Source organism: Anopheles merus, unplaced genomic scaffold (genome assembly GCF_017562075.2).
Source record: "Anopheles merus strain MAF unplaced genomic scaffold, AmerM5.1 LNR4000280, whole genome shotgun sequence".
Lineage (NCBI taxonomy): Eukaryota > Metazoa > Arthropoda > Insecta > Diptera > Culicidae > Anopheles > Anopheles merus.
This window is the reverse complement of record NW_024427860.1, coordinates 189-19,788: the sequence shown is the minus strand read 5'-3', so window position 1 is coordinate 19,788 and position 19,600 is coordinate 189. Positions and strand designations below refer to the sequence as shown.

Here is a 19,600-nt window from a genome sequence, read left to right as displayed (position 1 = left end):
AAACAGTTTCTCTAATTGTGAATCTTAAACGTCACCTGGAATATACGTTGTTTTTTCCAAAATCCTTTGCAAACATCCTTATTCTTCTTCTATTTGGCGTAATGTCCATGCCGCGGACATGCCGGCCTATACATAATTTATTACCACACAGCCGGATAGTCAAATCCTTGCTACGGGGAGACGGTCCATTCTAGGATTGAACCCATGACGGGCATCTTATTGAGTGGTTCGAGTAGACGACTGTACTATGGGACCGCCCCTAACGGCAAACATCCTAAAGTTCCTAAATACCCCCGAAATTATCTTGCATAACCCTGTGACGACTTAACAACATGGGTTCAAGCTCTAAATGGACATAATAATAACATACATAATAACAGTAACTGTAAACAATTGACTAAAATAAGTGTTTGGTTACAATGACAATACTCTACAAAGTCAAATATGCTACCTAATCGAGATAAGTAACTATATTGCCTGACTTCAATCAAAATATATAGTTTAAGTTGTTCACAGGGTGTGATAAGGGAATTAACATAATTTTGTGATGCTCAATTCAATGGTAAACCGATCCCCATTCCCAAATTTGTGTGATATCGCTCTGATTGCTAAAACATTGCATTGCACTGCAACATCTAGTTTCAATTTTCTTTTATTCAACGAGGAACTTACTTGCTGATACAATAAATTACATTATGTTATTATTCTCTATTTGTCTAACTTACACATATTTACACAGTCTTCTTTTGAGTGGGGCCAGTCTCCGCCTACGATAATGGCCGCTTTGCAATACTGTCATCTAATCTACTCCTGCCTTCTTCATCATTTTAGTCCACCTCCTCTACCGTGGGGCCCGTGCGTCCGCCGAACCCGCCAGCCTGCTGGCCACAGCTAGTCGGGGATGGACCGGCTCCCGATTGCTGATGCAACTTCGTCATGATCGGACTGCAAGCCCGCGTCAGCTCCTGCATTTTGTGATCGTACTCTTCCTTCTCTGCCATACTGTTGCCGTCGATCCAGCGCAGTGTCTCGTTGCACCGTTCCTCGATAGTTTTGCGATCGCCTTCGCTCAGTTTCGAGCCGGCTGATTCTAGCGTTTGCTTGAGACTGAAACAGTACGCCTCGAGCTGATTGCGAGCCGCGACTCGCTCCCGTTGCTTTTCATCCTCCTCGCGGAATTTCTCCGCCTCGGCCAGCATGCGATCGATATCCGCCTGCGACAAGCGGCCCTTGTCGTTCTTGATCGTGATGTTTTTCTCCTTGCCGGTGCTCATTTCCTTCGCCGATACGTTCAGAATACCGTTGGCGTCCAGATCAAAGGTTACCTCAATCTTTGGCACACCGCGCGGTGCCGGCGGAATGCCTGATAGGTCGAACTGGCCCAGCAGATTATTGTCCTTTGTCATGGCTCTCTCGCCCTCAAACACCTGAATCGACACTCCGGGCTGGTTGTCCGCGTAGGTCGAGAAGGTCTGCGTCTGTTTGCACGGAATGCGCGAATTTCGCTCGATCAGCTTCGTCATCACTCCGCCGGCCGTTTCGATTCCGAGCGACAACGGAGCCACATCGACCAACAATACATCTTGGATCTTTTCGTCCTTGTCTCCACTAAGAATAGCCGCCTGGACGGCCGCACCGTATGCTACCGCCTCATCCGGGTTGATCGACAGGTTCAGCGATTTGCCGCAGAAGAAGTTCTGCAACAGCGACTGCACCTTCGGGATGCGGGTCGATCCACCTACCAGCACGATGTCGTGAATGGAGCTTTTGTCCATCTTTGCATCCGACAGGGCCTTCTCCACCGGTTGCAGTGTCGAGCGGAACAGATCCGAGCACAGCTCCTCGAATCGTGCTCGGCTGATCTTTGTGTAGTAGTCGATTCCGTCCATGAGGGCATCGATCTCGATCGTGGCCTCCGTGCTGGAGGAAAGCGTCCGCTTCGCTCGCTCGCATGCCGTCCTCAAGCGTCGCAGTGCTCTGGCGTTCTTGGACACGTCCTTCTTGAACTTGCGTTTGAACTCCTCCACGAAATGGCCCACCATTCGGTTGTCGAAGTCTTCGCCTCCCAGGTGTGTGTCACCGGCTGTGGCTCGTACCTCGAACAGAGAGCCCTCGTCGATCGTCAAAATGGACACGTCGAACGTTCCTCCGCCGAGATCGAAGATCAACACGTTGCGCTCGCCCTTCAGGTTCTTGTCCAAACCGTAAGCCAATGCGGCCGCCGTCGGTTCGTTGATGATTCGCATCACATTCAGGCCCGCGATCGCACCGGCATCCTTCGTGGCTTGTCGCTGGCTGTCATTGAAGTACGCTGGAACCGTGATGACCGCATTCTTCACAGAGTGTCCCAGATATGCTTCGGCCGTTTCCTTCATTTTCGTCAGCACCATCGAGCTGACTTCCTCTGGTGCAAACGTCTTGCGCTCTCCTTTGAATTCCACCTGAATCTTCGGCTTGCCGCAGTCGTTGACCACCTTGAACGGCCAGTGCTTGATATCGGCCTGAATCTTAGGGTCGTCATACCGGCGTCCGATCAGTCGCTTGGCATCGAACACTGTGTTTGTGGGGTTCATGGCCACCTGGTTCTTGGCCGCGTCACCGATGAGGCGCTCCGTGTCCGAAAACGCAACATAGCTCGGTGTGGTTCTGTTGCCCTGGTCGTTGGCAATAATCTCCACCTTGCCGTGCTGAAACACTCCCACGCACGAATAGGTCGTGCCCAGATCGATTCCAATTGCAGAAGGCATCTTGTCAATGCTGTGTCTATTATACTGTATGCACTGAAATTCTTCACTGATAGCGCAGAAAAACTGTTCACGTTTGTGTATCTTGAGTGATAATTCACTATTTCAATTTGTTTGGTTCACCACGTTCTAGTTCACGATAGCTCGCTCTTTACTCTTTGCTTGTTATTTTCTGAATGACGCTCACTGCTCGAAACACGGCTATATATATCAAACCATACAATTTCTAGAATGCTCCACAAGCTACTCGATCCTACTCGAACCTACTCGAGCCACATCGAGTGTGTGCTCGATTGCACGCGAGACTGGTCGAATACGAGCTCGAATCATCTAGCAGTGGGTCTTGGCTGTGCTAAGCTGCTCTCGCGTTACATTTTGTCTCGGCTATTGTGTACGATGAGCGACAACTGCCTACCGCTACGGATTGCAGCTATGGCCATTCCTTTGTCAACCATCACCGTAAAGGATATTATTTTTTAGCTGATTTTCAGTACACCCACTGATTTTTTCATTTAAAATTTTAATTTAACTTTTACGCCCATTCTTCCCATTGCGTAGTTGAAAATTTTGATAAAAAACAATTCGTGTATTTTATTTATTCATTTTAACCCATTCAGTGATTTTCCGGAGTGAGACTCTTGCTGTACTTTTGTTCTGCGTTTCGCGTGGGGGAGGGGGAAGGAAATAAACAAAGATAATGGCATATTTTGCAAATCAGTTTTTGTGTAAAGCAACGGTTTGCAGAAAGAGTCCAAGTTATTTTCTTTTATTTTCTTTTTGTCATTATTTCATTATGGGTGTGTGCTTTTCCCAAAAATTGTGAGCTCGGATGACCTAAAGGAATCAATACCAAAATCCAAAACGATTTTAATGGTTAATACGAGACCCATGGTTAAGAAAAATAACGCGCAAACTAATATAAACAAACGCAACAACAGGGACTGATCACCCCGCGATGTGGAAAACAGATAGACCTTCAAAAGTGAGAAAGGTATTGAAAATATGTACACAGAGAAATAAGAACAACGTTGAATTCATAATATACAACCAATCATATGGTAAAGCACTAGAGTTTGCTGTTCTAGAAATGTGCAAAATCGCGAAGCAATATAGAAGAAACAAGCTAGCATGGTCAAAAGAAGACCATTTATTCAAAGAATATTCCCAACAAACTATTAAGGAGATCGCCAACAGAGCCATTACCAAGTTTGAAATAATCCTGTTTACTCCAACTAGATGGATAACAACAGAATTTCAGATTATCATATGACCCCTTCGGGAGGCCAGTACAGACTGTACCAGAAAATAAGGGATAAAAACAAATGGAAAAATATGAAAGATGATTTCAAGAAATACGTAAGAATTGTAAGGCATGTTTAGTTAATAAGACGACTAGACATACTAACGAAGAAACAGTTGTAACTACAAGACCGACAAAATCTTTTGACAAAATTTCATTCAACAACAGTTGGACGACTAACAAAAACTAACAAAACAACAGGTATGCAATAACCATACAATGTGACTTAACAAAATACATTGTAGTAACACCTATCCATAACAAAAAAGCAAATACTATAGCAAGAGCATTCATTCATGGAACATTTATAGAATTAAAATCAGATCAAGGACTAGAATATAACAATGAAATATTACACAAAGTCTCAGAAATCTTTAAAATCAAACAGACTTTTAGTACAGTTTACCATTCACAGACAATAGGATCATTAGAAAGAAATCATAGATGTCTAAACGAATACCTAAGAAGTTATACAAACGAACATCATGATGACTAGGACGATTGGACAAAATTTTACGAATTTGTTTGCAATACAACAGAACACACATACACAAACTACACACCATACGAACTAGTGTTTGGAAGAAAAGCACATTTACCACAAGATATATTCAAAACAAAAATAGAACCAGTTTATTATATTGACGATTATTATTTCGAAATGAAATATAAACTCCAAAAATCAAACGAAATAGGCAGAGAAAATTTGATAAAAGCAAAGCATAAAAGACATCAAATCTTAAATTGAAATACAGTGCCGATCATTATGCAGATAGGAGATCAGGTAAATTTGGAAAATGAAAACAGAAAAAAATAGATAAAACCTACATTTAACACAGTAGTAAGTGACCAAGGGCCTAATTACGTAATACAAAACAATACATCAAAGAAAATCTCTACAGTACACAAACCAGACTAATTGAGTACACAGGAGAATAACTTCAATCATTGTGATTCATTACGTTATTCTATTAAAGGGGGGGAGGTGTAGCATATCTGTTATACAGAACTTATTATAATACATACTATCAATTATAGATACATTGTAACACACTTCGGAAAGCCAAATCACACCATTGCAACACATCATTATAAAACATAAGCAAATCAATCCACACGATAGCAACACACCCAGACCATACCGTTAATAGAAAAAAAACAATTGAGACACATTTATCGAAAAAAACCAAAACGCGCAGCATAAGCAATTCAAGCGTCCCACAGCAAAGCAGACAAACTGAGAACACATAGCAACTTATCGCTGAAAACGCAGCGTATGCAAAGACCGGCGAACATACCGGTTCCTTGGCTAGAACAGTTGAAACTTTCCAGAACATTTGTAAAAACACTAAAAGCGCAGCATAGGCACAACATGACAGACACCTCACTCCGATACAATGTATAAATTGCACCTCATATCAATAACCTTTAATTAGCACAAAACACATTCCAAAACCAATGTAACCAAATGTAAATAAATCTAATAAGTATAAATAAAACCAATTCCGATAGCAAGAGAACAGATTCGTTCGGACTGTCAAGATAGGATGTTACGCTGCCTAAAAACTTCGCCTTCCAATTTATTTCTAGAGTTTAGTTATGTCCCCCTACCCAAGCAAGGGTTCTAAACTCCAACATGTCCAGTAAGGGAACCCCTTCCGGGTTTCTATGATCGCCTGGACGATCAAGTGTTGAAAAGTCCACTTCGAACAAAGTTTTATGGATTAACATGAGTTCTGAAACAGTTTCTCTAATTGTGAATCTTAAACGTCACCTGGAATATACGTTGTTTTTTTCCAAAATCCTTTGCAAACATCCTTATTCTTCTTCTATTTGGCGTAACGTCCATGCCGCGGACATGCCGGCCTATACATAATTTATTACCACACAGCCGGATAGTCAAATCCTTGCTACGGGGAGACGGTCCATTCTAGGATTGAACCCATGACGGGCATCTTATTGAGTGGTTCGAGTAGACGACTGTACTATGGGACCGCCCCTAACGGCAAACATCCTAAAGTTCCTAAATACCCCCGAAATTATCTTGCATAACCCTGTGACGACTTAACAACATGGGTTCAAGCCCTAAATGGACATAATAATAACATACATAATAACAGTAACTGTAAACAATTGACTAAAATAAGTGTTTGGTTACAATGACAATACTCTACAAAGTCAAATATGCTACCTAATCGAGATAAGTAACTATATTGCCTGACTTCAATCAAAATATATAGTTTAAGTTGTTCACAGGGTGTGATAAGGGAATTAACATAATTTTGTGATGCTCAATTCAATGGTAAACCGATCCCCATTCCCAAATTTGTGTGATATCGCTCTGATTGCTAAAACATTGCATTGCACTGCAACATCTAGTTTCAATTTTCTTTTTATTCAACGAGGAACTTACTTGCTGATACAATAAATTACATTATGTTATTATTCTCTATTTGTCTAACTTACACATATTTACACAGTCTTCTTTTGAGTGGGGCCAGTCTCCGCCTACGATAATGGCCGCTTTGCAATACTGTCATCTAATCTACTCCTGCCTTCTTCATCATCTTAGTCCACCTCCTCTACCGTGGGGCCCGCGCGTCCGCCGAACCCGCCAGCCTGCTGGCCACAGCTAGTCGGGGATGGACCGGCTCCCGATTGCTGATGCAACTTCGTCATGATCGGACTGCAAGCCCGCGTCAGCTCCTGCATTTTGTGATCGTACTCTTCCTTCTCTGCCATACTGTTGCCGTCGATCCAGCGCAGTGTCTCGTTGCACCGTTCCTCGATAGTTTTGCGATCGCCTTCGCTCAGTTTCGAGCCGGCTGATTCTAGCGTTTGCTTGAGACTGAAACAGTACGCCTCGAGCTGATTGCGAGCCGCGACTCGCTCCCGTTGCTTTTCATCCTCCTCGCGGAATTTCTCCGCCTCGGCCAGCATGCGATCGATATCCGCCTGCGACAAGCGGCCCTTGTCGTTCTTGATCGTGATGTTTTTCTCCTTGCCGGTGCTCATTTCCTTCGCCGATACGTTCAGAATACCGTTGGCGTCCAGATCAAAGGTTACCTCAATCTTTGGCACACCGCGCGGTGCCGGCGGAATGCCTGATAGGTCGAACTGGCCCAGCAGATTATTGTCCTTTGTCATGGCTCTCTCGCCCTCAAACACCTGAATCGACACTCCGGGCTGGTTGTCCGCGTAGGTCGAGAAGGTCTGCGTCTGTTTGCACGGAATGCGCGAATTTCGCTCGATCAGCTTCGTCATCACTCCGCCGGCCGTTTCGATTCCGAGCGACAACGGAGCCACATCGACCAACAATACATCTTGGATCTTTTCGTCCTTGTCTCCACTAAGAATAGCCGCCTGGACGGCCGCACCGTATGCTACCGCCTCATCCGGGTTGATCGACAGGTTCAGCGATTTGCCGCAGAAGAAGTTCTGCAACAGCGACTGCACCTTCGGGATGCGGGTCGATCCACCTACCAGCACGATGTCGTGAATGGAGCTTTTGTCCATCTTTGCATCCGACAGGGCCTTCTCCACCGGTTGCAGTGTCGAGCGGAACAGATCCGAGCACAGCTCCTCGAATCGTGCTCGGCTGATCTTTGTGTAGTAGTCGATTCCGTCCATGAGGGCATCGATCTCGATCGTGGCCTCCGTGCTGGAGGAAAGCGTCCGCTTCGCTCGCTCGCATGCCGTCCTCAAGCGTCGCAGTGCTCTGGCGTTCTTGGACACGTCCTTCTTGAACTTGCGTTTGAACTCCTCCACGAAATGGCCCACCATTCGGTTGTCGAAGTCTTCGCCTCCCAGGTGTGTGTCACCGGCTGTGGCTCGTACCTCGAACAGAGAGCCCTCGTCGATCGTCAAAATGGACACGTCGAACGTTCCTCCGCCGAGATCGAAGATCAACACGTTGCGCTCGCCCTTCAGGTTCTTGTCCAAACCGTAAGCCAATGCGGCCGCCGTCGGTTCGTTGATGATTCGCATCACATTCAGGCCCGCGATCGCACCGGCATCCTTCGTGGCTTGTCGCTGGCTGTCATTGAAGTACGCTGGAACCGTGATGACCGCATTCTTCACAGAGTGTCCCAGATATGCTTCGGCCGTTTCCTTCATTTTCGTCAGCACCATCGAGCTGACTTCCTCTGGTGCAAACGTCTTGCGCTCTCCTTTGAATTCCACCTGAATCTTCGGCTTGCCGCAGTCGTTGACCACCTTGAACGGCCAGTGCTTGATATCGGCCTGAATCTTAGGGTCGTCATACCGGCGTCCGATCAGTCGCTTGGCATCGAACACTGTGTTTGTGGGGTTCATGGCCACCTGGTTCTTGGCCGCGTCACCGATGAGGCGCTCCGTGTCCGAAAACGCAACATAGCTCGGTGTGGTTCTGTTGCCCTGGTCGTTGGCAATAATCTCCACCTTGCCGTGCTGAAACACTCCCACGCACGAATAGGTCGTGCCCAGATCGATTCCAATTGCAGAAGGCATCTTGTCAATGCTGTGTCTATTATACTGTATGCACTGAAATTCTTCACTGATAGCGCAGAAAAACTGTTCACGTTTGTGTATCTTGAGTGATAATTCACTATTTCAATTTGTTTGGTTCACCACGTTCTAGTTCACGATAGCTCGCTCTTTACTCTTTGCTTGTTATTTTCTGAATGACGCTCACTGCTCGAAACACGGCTATATATATCAAACCATACAATTTCTAGAATGCTCCACAAGCTACTCGATCCTACTCGAACCTACTCGAGCCACATCGAGTGTGTGCTCGATTGCACGCGAGACTGGTCGAATACGAGCTCGAATCATCTAGCAGTGGGTCTTGGCTGTGCTAAGCTGCTCTCGCGTTACATTTTGTCTCGGCTATTGTGTACGATGAGCGACAACTGCCTACCGCTACGGATTGCAGCTATGGCCATTCCTTTGTCAACCATCACCGTAAAGGATATTATTTTTTAGCTGATTTTCAGTACACCCACTGATTTTTTCATTTAAAATTTTAATTTAACTTTTACGCCCATTCTTCCCATTGCGTAGTTGAAAATTTTGATAAAAAACAATTCGTGTATTTTATTTATTCATTTTAACCCATTCAGTGATTTTCCGGAGTGAGACTCTTGCTGTACTTTTGTTCTGCGTTTCGCGTGGGGGAGGGGGAAGGAAATAAACAAAGATAATGGCATATTTTGCAAATCAGTTTTTGTGTAAAGCAACGGTTTGCAGAAAGAGTCCAAGTTATTTTCTTTTATTTTCTTTTTGTCATTATTTCATTATGGGTGTGTGCTTTTCCCAAAAATTGTGAGCTCGGATGACCTAAAGGAATCAATACCAAAATCCAAAACGATTTTAATGGTTAATACGAGACCCATGGTTAAGAAAAATAACGCGCAAACTAATATAAACAAACGCAACAACAGGGACTGATCACCCCGCGATGTGGAAAACAGATAGACCTTCAAAAGTGAGAAAGGTATTGAAAATATGTACACAGAGAAATAAGAACAACGTTGAATTCATAATATACAACCAATCATATGGTAAAGCACTAGAGTTTGCTGTTCTAGAAATGTGCAAAATCGCGAAGCAATATAGAAGAAACAAGCTAGCATGGTCAAAAGAAGACCATTTATTCAAAGAATATTCCCAACAAACTATTAAGGAGATCGCCAACAGAGCCATTACCAAGTTTGAAATAATCCTGTTTACTCCAACTAGATGGATAACAACAGAATTTCAGATTATCATATGACCCCTTCGGGAGGCCAGTACAGACTGTACCAGAAAATAAGGGATAAAAACAAATGGAAAAATATGAAAGATGATTTCAAGAAATACGTAAGAAATTGTAAGGCATGTTTAGTTAATAAGACGACTAGACATACTAACGAAGAAACAGTTGTAACTACAAGACCGACAAAATCTTTGACAAAATTTCAATCAACAACAGTTGGACGACTAACAAAAAACTAACAAAAACAACAGGTATGCAATAACCATACAATGTGACTTAACAAAAATACATCGTAGTAACACCTATCCATAACAAAAAAGCAAATACTATAGCAAGAGCATTCATGGAACATTTATAGAATTAAAATCAGATTAAGGACTAGAATATAACAATGAAATATTACACAAAGTCTCAGAAATCTTTAAATCAAACAGACTTTTAGTACAGTTTACCATTCACAGACAATAGGATCATTAGAAAGAAATCATAGATGTCTAAACGAATACCTAAGAAGTTATACAAACGAACATCATGATGACTAGGACGATTGGACAAAATTTTACGAATTTGTTTGCAATACAACAGAACACACATACACAAACTACACACCATACGAACTAGTGTTTGGAAGAAAAGCACATTTACCACAAGATATATTCAAAACGAAAAAATTTATCGAAAAAAAACCGAAACGCGCAGCATCAGCTATTCAAGCGTCACCACAGCAAAGCAGACAAACTGAGAACACATAGCAACTTATCGCTGAAAACGCAGCGTATGCAAAGACCGGCGAACACACCGGTTCCTTGGCTAGAACAGTTGAAACTTTCCAGAACATTTGTAAAAACACTAAAAGCGCAGCATAGGCACAACATGACAGACACCTCACTCCGATCTTCTTCTTCTTTGGCTCAACAACCGATGCCGGTCAAGGCCTTGTGGGGTTGGCTTTCAGTGACTTATTGATTTCCCCCCATAGCAGGATAGTCAGTCCTACGTATGGCGGCACGGTCTATTTGGGGCTTGAACCCATGACGGGCATGTTGTTAAGTCGTACGAGTTGACGACTGTACCATTAGACCGGCACCTCACTCCGATACAATGTATAAATTGCACCTCATATCAATAACCTTTAATTAGCACAAAAACACATTCCAAAACCAAATGTAACCAAATGTAAATAACATCTAATAAGTATAAATAAAACCAATTCCGATAGCAAGAGAACAGATTCGTTCGGACTGTCAAGATAGGATGTTACGCTGCCTAAAAACTTCGCCTTCCAATTTATTTCTAGAGTTTAGTTATGTCCCCCTACGTTCAAGTGTTGAAAAGTCCACTTCGAACAAAGTTTTATGGATCAACATGAGTTCTGAAACAGTTTATCTAATTGTGAATCTTAAACGTCACCTGGAAATATACGTTGTTTTTTCCAACATCCTTTGCAAACATCCTTCTTCTTCTTCTATTTGGCGTAACGTCCATGCCGCGGACATGCCGGCCTATACATAATTTTTACCACACAGCCGGATAGTCAAATCCTTGCTACGGGGAGACGGTCCATTCTAGGATTGAACCCATGACGGGCATCTTATTGAGTGGTTCGTGTAGACGACTGTACTATGGGACCGCCCCTAACGGCAAACATCCTAAAGTTCCTAAATACCCCCGAAATTATCTTGCATAACCCTGTGACGACTTAACAACATGGGTTCAAGCCCTAAATGGACATAATAATAACATACATAATAACAGTAACTGTAAACAATTGACTAAAATAAGTGTTTGGTTACAATGACAATACTCTACAAAGTCAAATATGCTACCTAATCGAGATAAGTAACTATATTGCCTGACTTCAATCAAAATATATAGTTTAAGTTGTTCACAGGGTGTGATAAGGGAATTAACATAATTTTGTGATGCTCAATTCAATGGTAAACCGATCCCCATTCCCAAATTTGTGTGATATCGCTCTGATTGCTAAAACATTGCATTGCACTGCAACATCTAGTTTCAATTTTCTTTTTATTCAACGAGGAACTTACTTGCTGATACAATAAATTACATTATGTTATTATTCTCTATTTGTCTAACTTACACATATTTACACAGTCTTCTTTTGAGTGGGGCCAGTCTCCGCCTACGATAATGGCCGCTTTGCAATACTGTCATCTAATCTACTCCTGCCTTCTTCATCATCTTAGTCCACCTCCTCTACCGTGGGGCCCGCGCGTCCGCCGAACCCGCCAGCCTGCTGGCCACAGCTAGTCGGGGATGGACCGGCTCCCGATTGCTGATGCAACTTCGTCATGATCGGACTGCAAGCCCGCGTCAGCTCCTGCATTTTGTGATCGTACTCTTCCTTCTCTGCCATACTGTTGCCGTCGATCCAGCGCAGTGTCTCGTTGCACCGTTCCTCGATAGTTTTGCGATCGCCTTCGCTCAGTTTCGAGCCGGCTGATTCTAGCGTTTGCTTGAGACTGAAACAGTACGCCTCGAGCTGATTGCGAGCCGCGACTCGCTCCCGTTGCTTTTCATCCTCCTCGCGGAATTTCTCCGCCTCGGCCAGCATGCGATCGATATCCGCCTGCGACAAGCGGCCCTTGTCGTTCTTGATCGTGATGTTTTTCTCCTTGCCGGTGCTCATTTCCTTCGCCGATACGTTCAGAATACCGTTGGCGTCCAGATCAAAGGTTACCTCAATCTTTGGCACACCGCGCGGTGCCGGCGGAATGCCTGATAGGTCGAACTGGCCCAGCAGATTATTGTCCTTTGTCATGGCTCTCTCGCCCTCAAACACCTGAATCGACACTCCGGGCTGGTTGTCCGCGTAGGTCGAGAAGGTCTGCGTCTGTTTGCACGGAATGCGCGAATTTCGCTCGATCAGCTTCGTCATCACTCCGCCGGCCGTTTCGATTCCGAGCGACAACGGAGCCACATCGACCAACAATACATCTTGGATCTTTTCGTCCTTGTCTCCACTAAGAATAGCCGCCTGGACGGCCGCACCGTATGCTACCGCCTCATCCGGGTTGATCGACAGGTTCAGCGATTTGCCGCAGAAGAAGTTCTGCAACAGCGACTGCACCTTCGGGATGCGGGTCGATCCACCTACCAGCACGATGTCGTGAATGGAGCTTTTGTCCATCTTTGCATCCGACAGGGCCTTCTCCACCGGTTGCAGTGTCGAGCGGAACAGATCCGAGCACAGCTCCTCGAATCGTGCTCGGCTGATCTTTGTGTAGTAGTCGATTCCGTCCATGAGGGCATCGATCTCGATCGTGGCCTCCGTGCTGGAGGAAAGCGTCCGCTTCGCTCGCTCGCATGCCGTCCTCAAGCGTCGCAGTGCTCTGGCGTTCTTGGACACGTCCTTCTTGAACTTGCGTTTGAACTCCTCCACGAAATGGCCCACCATTCGGTTGTCGAAGTCTTCGCCTCCCAGGTGTGTGTCACCGGCTGTGGCTCGTACCTCGAACAGAGAGCCCTCGTCGATCGTCAAAATGGACACGTCGAACGTTCCTCCGCCGAGATCGAAGATCAACACGTTGCGCTCGCCCTTCAGGTTCTTGTCCAAACCGTAAGCCAATGCGGCCGCCGTCGGTTCGTTGATGATTCGCATCACATTCAGGCCCGCGATCGCACCGGCATCCTTCGTGGCTTGTCGCTGGCTGTCATTGAAGTACGCTGGAACCGTGATGACCGCATTCTTCACAGAGTGTCCCAGATATGCTTCGGCCGTTTCCTTCATTTTCGTCAGCACCATCGAGCTGACTTCCTCTGGTGCAAACGTCTTGCGCTCTCCTTTGAATTCCACCTGAATCTTCGGCTTGCCGCAGTCGTTGACCACCTTGAACGGCCAGTGCTTGATATCGGCCTGAATCTTAGGGTCGTCATACCGGCGTCCGATCAGTCGCTTGGCATCGAACACTGTGTTTGTGGGGTTCATGGCCACCTGGTTCTTGGCCGCGTCACCGATGAGGCGCTCCGTGTCCGAAAACGCAACATAGCTCGGTGTGGTTCTGTTGCCCTGGTCGTTGGCATAATCTCCACCTTGCCGTGCTGAAACACTCCCACGCACGAATAGGTCGTGCCCAGATCGATTCCAATTGCAGAAGGCATCTTGTCAATGCTGTGTCTATTATACTGTATGCACTGAAATTCTTCACTGATAGCGCAGAAAAACTGTTCACGTTTGTGTATCTTGAGTGATAATTCACTATTTCAATTTGTTTGGTTCACCACGTTCTAGTTCACGATAGCTCGCTCTTTACTCTTTGCTTGTTATTTTCTGAATGACGCTCACTGCTCGAAACACGGCTATATATATCAAACCATACAATTTCTAGAATGCTCCACAAGCTACTCGATCCTACTCGAACCTACTCGAGCCACATCGAGTGTGTGCTCGATTGCACGCGAGACTGGTCGAATACGAGCTCGAATCATCTAGCAGTGGGTCTTGGCTGTGCTAAGCTGCTCTCGCGTTACATTTTGTCTCGGCTATTGTGTACGATGAGCGACAACTGCCTACCGCTACGGATTGCAGCTATGGCCATTCCTTTGTCAACCATCACCGTAAAGGATATTATTTTTTAGCTGATTTTCAGTACACCCACTGATTTTTTCATTTAAAATTTAATTTAACTTTTACGCCCATTCTTCCCATTGCGTAGTTGAAAATTTGATAAAAAACAATTCGTGTATTTTATTTATTCATTTTAACCCATTCAGTGATTTTCCGGAGTGAGACTTGTTGCTGTACTTTTGTTCTGCGTTTCGCGTGGGGGAGGGGGAAGGAAATAAACAAAGATAATGGCATATTTTGCAAATCAGTTTTTGTGTAAAGCAACGGTTTGCAGAAAGAGTCCAAGTTATTTTCTTTTATTTTCTTTTTGTCATTATTTCATTATGGGTGTGTGCTTTTCCCAACAATTGTGAGCTCGGATGACCTAAAGGAATTAATACCAAAATCCAAAACGATTTTAATGGTTAATACGAGACCCATGGTTAAGAAAAATAACGCGCAAACTAATATAAACAAACGCAACAACAGGGACTGATCACCCCGCGATGTGGAAAACAGATAGACCTTCAAAAGTGAGAAAGGTATTGAAAATATGTACACAGAGAAATAAGAACAACGTTGAATTCATAATATACAACCAATCATATGGTAAAGCACTAGAGTTTGCTGTTCTAGAAATGTGCAAAATCGCGAAGCAATATAGAAGAAACAAGCTAGCATGGTCAAAAGAAGACCATTTATTCAAAGAATATTCCCAACAAACTATTAAGGAGATCGCCAACAGAGCCATTACCAAGTTTGAAATAATCCTGTTTACTCCAACTAGATGGATAACAACAGAATTTCAGATTATCATATGACCCCTTCGGGAGGCCAGTACAGACTGTACCAGAAAATAAGGGATAAAAACAAATGGAAAAATATGAAAGATGATTTCAAGAAATACGTAAGAAATTGTAAGGCATGTTTAGTTAATAAGACGACTAGACATACTAACGAAGAAACAGTTGTAACTACAAGACCGACAAAATCTTTTGACAAAATTTCAATCAACAACAGTTGGACGACTAACAAAAACTAACAAAAACAACAGGTATGCAATAACCATACAATGTGACTTAACAAAATACATCGTAGTAACACCTATCCATAACAAAAAAGCAAATACTATAGCAAGAGCATTCATGGAACATTTATAGAATTAAAATCAGATCAAGGACTAGAATATAACAATGAAATATTACACAAAGTCTCAGAAATCTTTAAAATCAAACAGACTTTTAGTACAGTTTACCATTCACAGACAATAGGATCATTAGAAAGAAATCATAGATGTCTAAACGAATACCTAAGAAGTTATACAAACGAACATCATGATGACTAGGACGATTGGACAAAATTTTACGAATTTGTTTGCAATACAACAGAACACACATACACAAACTACACACCATACGAACTAGTGTTTGGAAGAAAAGCACATTTACCACAAGATATATTCAAAACGAAAAAATTTATTCGAAAAAAACCGAAAAACGCGCAGCATCAGCTATTCAAGCGTCACCACAGCCAAAGCAGACAAACTGAGAACACATAGCAACTTATCGTTGAAAACGCAGCGTATGCAAGACCGGCGAACACACGGTTCCTTGGCTAGAAACAGTTGAAACTTTCCAGAACATTGTAAAAACACTAAAAGCGCAGCATAGGCACAAATGACAGACACCTCACTCCGATCTTCTTCTTCTTTGGCTCAACACAACCGGTCAAGCCTGCCAACACACTTGTGGGGTTGGCTTTCAGTGACTTATTGATTTCCCCCCATAGCAGGATAGTCAGTCCTACGTATGGCGGCACGGTCTATTTGGGGCTTGAACCCATGACGGGCATGTTGTTAAGTCGTACGAGTTGACGACTGTACCATTGACCGGCACCTCACTCCGATACAATGATAAATTGCACCTCATATCAATAACCTTTAATTAGCACAAAACACATTCCAAAACCAAATGTAACCAAATGTAAATACATCTAATAAGTATAAATAAAACCAATTCGATAGCAAGAGAACAGATTCGTTCGGACTGTCAAGATAGGATGTTACGCTGCTAAAAACTTCGCCTTCCAATTTATTTCTAGAGTTTAGTATGTCCCCCTACCCAAGTTAGGTTCTTCAAATGTCAGTAAAAGTCCGTTTCACTCAATGAAAAGTCCAACAAAGTTTTATGGATCAACATGAGTTCTGAAACAGTTTATCTAATTGTGAATCTTAAACGTCACCTGGAAATATACGTTGTTTTTTCCAACATCCTTTGCAAACATCCTTATTCTTCTTCTATTTGGCGTAACGTCCATCATGCCGCGGACATGCCGGCCTATACATAATTTATTACCACACAGCCGGATAGTCAAATCCTTGCTACGGGGAGACGGTCCATTCTAGGATTGAACCCATGACGGGCATCTTATTGAGTGGTTCGAGTAGACGACTGTACTATGGGACCGCCCCTAACGGCAAACATCCTAAAGTTCCTAAATACCCCGAAATTATCTTGCATAACCCTGTGACGACTTAACAACATGGGTTCAAGCCCTAAATGACATAATAATAACATACATAATAACAGTAACTGTAAACAATTGACTAAAATAAGTGTTTGGTTACAATGACAATACTCTACAAAGTCAAATATGCTACCTAATCGAGATAAGTAACTATATTGCCTGACTTCAATCAAAATATATAGTTTAAGTTGTTCACAGGGTGTGATAAGGGAATTACATAATTTTGTGATGCTCAATTCAATGGTAAACCGATCCCCATTCCCAAATTTGTGTGATATCGCTCTGATTGCTAAAACATTGCATTGCACTGCAACATCTAGTTTCAATTTTCTTTTTATTCAACGAGGAACTTACTTGCTGATACAATAAATTACATTATGTTATTATCTCTATTTGTCTAACTTACACATATTTACACAGTCTTCTTTTGAGTGGGGCCAGTCTCCGCCTACGATAATGGCCGCTTTGCAATACTGTCATCTAATCTACTCCTGCCTTCTTCATCATCTTAGTCCACCTCCTCTACCGTGGGGCCCGCGCGTCCGCCGAACCCGCCAGCCTGCTGGCCACAGCTAGTCGGGGTGGACCGGCTCCCGATTGCTGATGCAACTTCGTCATGATCGGACTGCAAGCCCGCGTCAGCTCCTGCATTTTGTGATCGTACTCTTCCTCTGCCATACTGTTGCCGTCGATCCAGCGCAGTGTCTCGTTTGCACCGTTCCTCGATAGTTTTGCGATCGCCTTCGCTCAGTTTCGAGCCGGCTGATTCTAGCGTTTGCTGAGACTGAAACAGTACGCCTCGAGCTGATTGCGAGCCGCGACTCGCTCCCGTTGCTTTTCATCCTCCTCGCGGAATTTCTCCGCCTCGGCCAGCATGCGATCGATATCCGCCTGCGACAAGCGGCCCTTGTCGTTCTTGATCGTGATGTTTTTTCTCCTTGCCGGTGCTCATTTCCTTCGCCGATACGTTCAGAATACCGTTGGCGTCCAGATCAAAGGTTACCTCAATCTTTGGCACACCGCGCGGTGCCGGCGGAATGCCTGATAGGTCGAACTGGCCCAGCAGATTATTGTCCTTGTCATGGCTCTCTCGCCCTCAAACACCTGAATCGACACTCCGGGTGGTTGTCCGCGTAGGTCGAGAAGGTCTGCGTCTGTTTGCACGGAATGCGCGAATTTCGCTCGATCAGCTTCGTCATCACTCCGCCGGCCGTTTCGATCCGAGCGACAACGGAGCCACATCGACCAACAATACATCTTGGATCTTTTCGTCCTTGTCTCCACTAAGAATAGCCGCCTGGACGCCGCACCGTATGCTACCGCCTCATCCGGGTGATCGACAGGTTCAGCGATTTGCCGCAGAAGAAGTTCTGCAACAGCGACTGCACCTTCGGGATGCGGGTCGATCCACCTACCAGCACGATGTCGTGAATGGAGCTTTTGTCCATCTTTGCATCCGACAGGGCCTTCTCCACCGGTTGCAGTGTCGAGCGGAACAGATCCGAGCACAGCTCCTCGAATCGTGCTCGGCTGATCTTTGGAGTAGTCGATTCCGTCCATGAGGGCATCGATCTCGATCGTGGCCTCTCGGCGGGGAGGAAAGCGTCCGCTTCGCTCGCTCGCATGCCGTCCTCAAGCGTCGCAGTGCTCTGGCGTTCTTGGACACGTCCTTCTTAACTTGCGTTTGAACTCCTCCACGAAATGGCCCACCATTCGGTTGTCGAAGTCTTCGCCTCCCAGGTGGTGTCACGGCTGTGGCTCGTACCTCGAACAGAGAGCCCTCGTCGATCGTCAAAAATGGACACGTCGAACGTTCCTCCGCCGAGATCGAAGATCAACACGTTGCGCTCGCCCTTCAGGTTCTTGTCCAAACGTAAGCCAATGCGGCCGCCGTCGGTTCGTTGATGATTCGCATCACATTCAGGCCCGCGATCGCACCGGCATCCTTCGTGGCTTGTCGTGGCTGTCATTGAAGTACGCTGGAACCGTGATGACCGCATTCTTCACAGAGTGTCCCAGATATGCTTCGGCCGTTTCCTTCATTTTCGTCAGCACCATCGAGCTGACTTCCTCTGGTGCAAACGTCTTGCGCTCTCCTTGAATTCCACCTGAATCTTCGGCTTGCCGCAGTCGTTGACCACTTGAACGGCCAGTGCTTGATATCGGCCTGAATCTTAGGGTCGTCATACCGGCGTCCGATCAGTCGCTTGGCATCGAACACTGTGTTTGTGGGGTTCATGGCCACCTGGTTCTTGGCCGCGTCACCGATGAGGCGCTCCGTGTCCGAAAACGCAACATAGCTCGGTTTGGTTCTGTTGCCCTGGTCGTTGGCAATAATCTCCACCTTGCCGTGCTGAAAACACTCCCACGCACGAATAGGTCGTGCCCAGATCGATTCCAATTGCAGAAGGCATCTTGTCAATGCTGTGTCTATTATACTGTATGCACTGAAATTCTTCACTGATAGCGCAGAAAAAACTGTTCACGTTTGTGTATCTTGAGTGATAATTCACTATTCAATTTGTTTGGTTCACCACGTTCTAGTTCACGATAGCTCGCTCTTTACTCTTTGCTTGTTATTTTCTGAATGACGCTCACTACTCGAAACACGGCTTATATATCAAACATACAATTTCTAGAATGCTCCACAAGCTACTCGATCCTACTCGAACCTACTCGAGCCACATCGAGTGTGTGCTCGATTGCACGCGAGACTGGTCGAATAC

General features: G+C 44.8%; 2 protein-coding genes and 2 pseudogenes across 2 annotated transcripts; all 4 read right to left on the bottom strand.

Annotated features, from left to right (window-relative positions):
* Window positions 1-650: 650 nt before the first annotated feature.
* Window positions 651-2,945, bottom strand: LOC121602051 (heat shock protein 70 A1). The gene has a single exon (XM_041930823.1). The coding sequence runs from the start codon at window positions 2,745-2,747 to the stop codon at window positions 828-830; it is 1,920 nt and encodes a 639-aa protein (XP_041786757.1). The 5' UTR covers window positions 2,748-2,945; the 3' UTR covers window positions 651-827.
* Window positions 2,946-6,418: 3,473 nt separating this feature from the next.
* LOC121602049 (heat shock protein 70 A1-like) lies at window positions 6,419-8,730 on the bottom strand. The gene has a single exon (XM_041930821.1). It carries the CDS (start codon window positions 8,530-8,532, stop codon window positions 6,613-6,615), a length of 1,920 nt encoding a protein of 639 aa, XP_041786755.1. The 5' UTR covers window positions 8,533-8,730; the 3' UTR covers window positions 6,419-6,612.
* Window positions 8,731-11,790: 3,060 nt separating this feature from the next.
* LOC121602050 lies at window positions 11,791-14,102 on the bottom strand (annotated as a pseudogene).
* Window positions 14,103-17,266: 3,164 nt separating this feature from the next.
* LOC121602052 lies at window positions 17,267-19,345 on the bottom strand (annotated as a pseudogene).
* Window positions 19,346-19,600: the final 255 nt, after the last annotated feature.